Source organism: Phaseolus vulgaris, chromosome 7 (assembly GCF_000499845.2).
Source record: "Phaseolus vulgaris cultivar G19833 chromosome 7, P. vulgaris v2.0, whole genome shotgun sequence".
NCBI lineage: Eukaryota > Viridiplantae > Streptophyta > Magnoliopsida > Fabales > Fabaceae > Phaseolus > Phaseolus vulgaris.
In genome coordinates, this window is record NC_023753.2 from 13284803 (window position 1) to 13288048 (window position 3246).

At 28.4% G+C, this 3246-nt stretch overlaps 1 protein-coding gene across 1 annotated transcript; it reads right to left on the reverse strand.

Annotated features, from left to right (window-relative positions):
- Nucleotides 1–975: 975 nt before the first annotated feature.
- Nucleotides 976–2804, reverse strand: LOC137828893 (uncharacterized). Its single transcript, XM_068635637.1, has 3 exons — nucleotides 2514–2804; nucleotides 2175–2353; nucleotides 976–1167 (listed from the first exon to the last, which is right to left on the reverse strand). Exons 1-3 carry the CDS (start codon nucleotides 2587–2589, stop codon nucleotides 1147–1149), a joined length of 276 nt encoding a protein of 91 aa, XP_068491738.1. The 5' UTR covers nucleotides 2590–2804; the 3' UTR covers nucleotides 976–1146.
- Nucleotides 2805–3246: the final 442 nt, after the last annotated feature.

A 3246-nucleotide genomic window follows, 5' to 3' on the forward strand; every position in this document is an offset into this window, starting at 1 on the left:
CATTGGTTATCCAGACATGCATTTGGTTGCATGTTTCTGTCATCCAATTTCATCAATCCCTATATGGCCATATACATGTTCTTCATTAATTATTCATCAATGCACCAAATATGAAAATTTATTGTCTTGGTCCAATTCAACAACTGCACCTAGCTATTATTTATAAATAAAATTCTTAACCATACTTCTTATTTACATGGTAATAAACTTTTATATGTGGATTTTGGAGTAAAGGTTTTACTTATGTTTAAAGTTATTATGGATTAAGTATTTAACTTCTTGAGATTTTAAAAATTCTCTGTTAAGAAGAATTTTCATGAATACAAGTTGGTAATTTTTATATTTTCTGAAAATTGTTAAAGCCCATTTAAATTTGTATTTATTACATTATCTATAACAAATAAAATGATTCATAATCGATTATCATATACAATTTAAATTTAATTGATTAAATTGTAACTTAAATTATAATTGATTATAAATACAATGTTAATTAATTACATTCTCTTAAACATGTTAATCGATTATGGTATGAATTATAATGAATTAAACAGATTTTCTTAATCAGTTATGTACTATATTGATCATCAATGACAAAACTTTCTACCTAGATACCACACTTTAGATGGACTACGTCCTTTCTCATTTTCTTTTTTCTTTTTTTATAAAAAAAGTTAATAAATACAGTTTGATAAGATTTGGATTAATACAGTGTTTTAAGATTTTAAAGATTGAACATCTTATTTATACAATTTTAAAAAGACTAACTTAGAAATTTACTAGGTGAATCATATATATGTAACAGTTTTTGCATTTGAAAACAAATCATGTATGAAAAATAATCAAGGAATAAGATAATGTATAGTTTTTAAACATTTATTTTTAACTGCAGATGATTGTGATCCAAAATATTATTTTGAAAGAAGCGATGTAGCTGATTCACAGTCCGACAAGTTCAATCAATCAGTCCAACAATTTTAAAAAATTAATATATTTATTCAAATGTTTTTCTCTTTCTATTACCAATTATACACATGAGCAAACAAACCATCATCATACCATATCATTACTCTCTTAACAAAATATTTATGTTTGAGAGCACGAATCAAAGTCATATCCCATTTAATTTGGAAAGCTTGCTCATCATCACCCATGTACTTTCTTAACCTGCACTACACAGGAACAATAAACATTATAATAAAATTTTTAAACGTTTAAAATAGATGAATGAAAATAAATTTAAAATGATAAATAATATTTTAAAATTTAAATTAACAAATAAATAAAAATTCGTAATTATACAAATGAAAAAGATTACCACTACACTAATTCTTTCGTTCTGTAACTGTTAGTTTGATTAGAGTTCACAATATTGAAGCCTTAAGATGATAGTTTAAGTCAAATTTACAAAAATGGTTTTTCTAATTCATGCTTTGACACTTTTCTAACAGATATTGAATGCATCAATCATGTATCTCTCTATCTATTTCTAATAAAAATCCGTTGCAATTAAAATTTTATCTATTTATATTGTTGTCTTAGTCTTATGAAATAACCTTTCGTATATTAAAGAATGAAAAATTCAGCAAAACCACTCACTGTAGATTCATGTCTGTATTTCATGTACTTCAAATGAACTATATACAGGGAATTCAATTATGGTGATTAGCCCTTTTATATCAAAATAATCATTATTTTATAAATTGTAATTTGGTTCAAATTATTATTGTTTTAAAAGTTAAAAAATAACTTTTTTCTAACTGTACTATTCCTTCTATAATATTTTTATTAATACAAAACAAAAGAGCACTGATAATGTAAAAGGGGTGATGTACTGAAAACCACTCCTATACAGTGATTTTCTTAATCTGTACCCAGGACTTGAAATTATAATTATTTTCAGAGACTGGATGGAATAAGCATCAAATTAAAGCTGAATTGGACATTAAACTTACTAATCATTAAAAAGCATCCTATGTTTGCAAAATCTTAGATCATGATTAATATGAATACTATGGCGGAATTTATTTTTTGAAATCAAATTCTTCGTCTCAATTCCTGAAACTATATTAAATTATTATTATTTTTTGGATTTAAGTTCTTCACGACTCTAAGTGTCTGAGACTATATTAGATAAATGGGAACAACTTTCTTTTAGCATATAAAAAACTTGCCTTATTCTCTGTGTAACTGTAATCCTTCAAAGCTTTGGTTCCTCTGAGTGAGCCCTTTTGAGAAGTAGTTGAATGTGGCTTACCAATATGGAAGTGATGAGGAGGAGGAACAATGGAAGAGTGTGTCTCGGGACCCCTATAATCAATCTCATATATCTCATGCAATCCTTCAGATTTCACTATAATTCACAATAAATTCATCAATATGACCACCAACAAATCAACATCAACCTTAGCCAAGACTTGTTAAATAGTGTTATCATATAAACATGCATGTATGTAGTAGAGAGAGAGAGTGTGTCCTTGTGTTGGTGAATTAAAGATGCAGCAAAAACAAACCTCTTGAGAAAGGAGAGAGAGGAAGGATGAGAATGAAGAGAAGGAAGTAGGTGGTTAAGGTAAACTTAATCTCCATAAGTGAGATGATGCAAGTTTGTTGAGATTTTTGTTGTTGCTGTTTGAAAGTATTGGAAGAAAGAAGAAAAGGTTGGGATGATTTATAAGGAGGTAAAGGGTTGGAAAGGGGTTTTAGTGAATTATTAGAAGTGGTGGGGACAGAGTGGGTACTCTCACTGAAAATTCACAGCTAATGTTCAGTGTGCTCATGACCATGTCTCTCATTTGTTTATCTTTTTCTGGTTTGTTTCAAGACAATATATATCGAAATTATCGCCATCCACACACTCACACAGCAATAAGTTGTGAGATGCCGGTGTCAATGTTTTGGTATGGAACATTAATGCTTCTATTCCATACCCATATTGAACAAACATATTATGCCCTTATTTTTCTTAGGGTTGATAAATTTTAGGTGTGTGTGGGCGAAAGTTTTAATTGGGTAAGTTTAATTTTGAAAATGATTTCAGACAATAGTTACTTGTGAAGTCTTATGAGCTTGTATGGAACTCATTAATATATGTTCTTAAATTTCAAGCTTCAGAATTGGACTTGGTCTTGAAATTAGTTAAGAGAAAGAGATGAAGTATGGTTGGGACAAGTCCATGTGTGTATAATTGAAATCTGTCACAAGGAGGGACATAATATGTTTCTTTCAGTGATTGTGTGTATATAT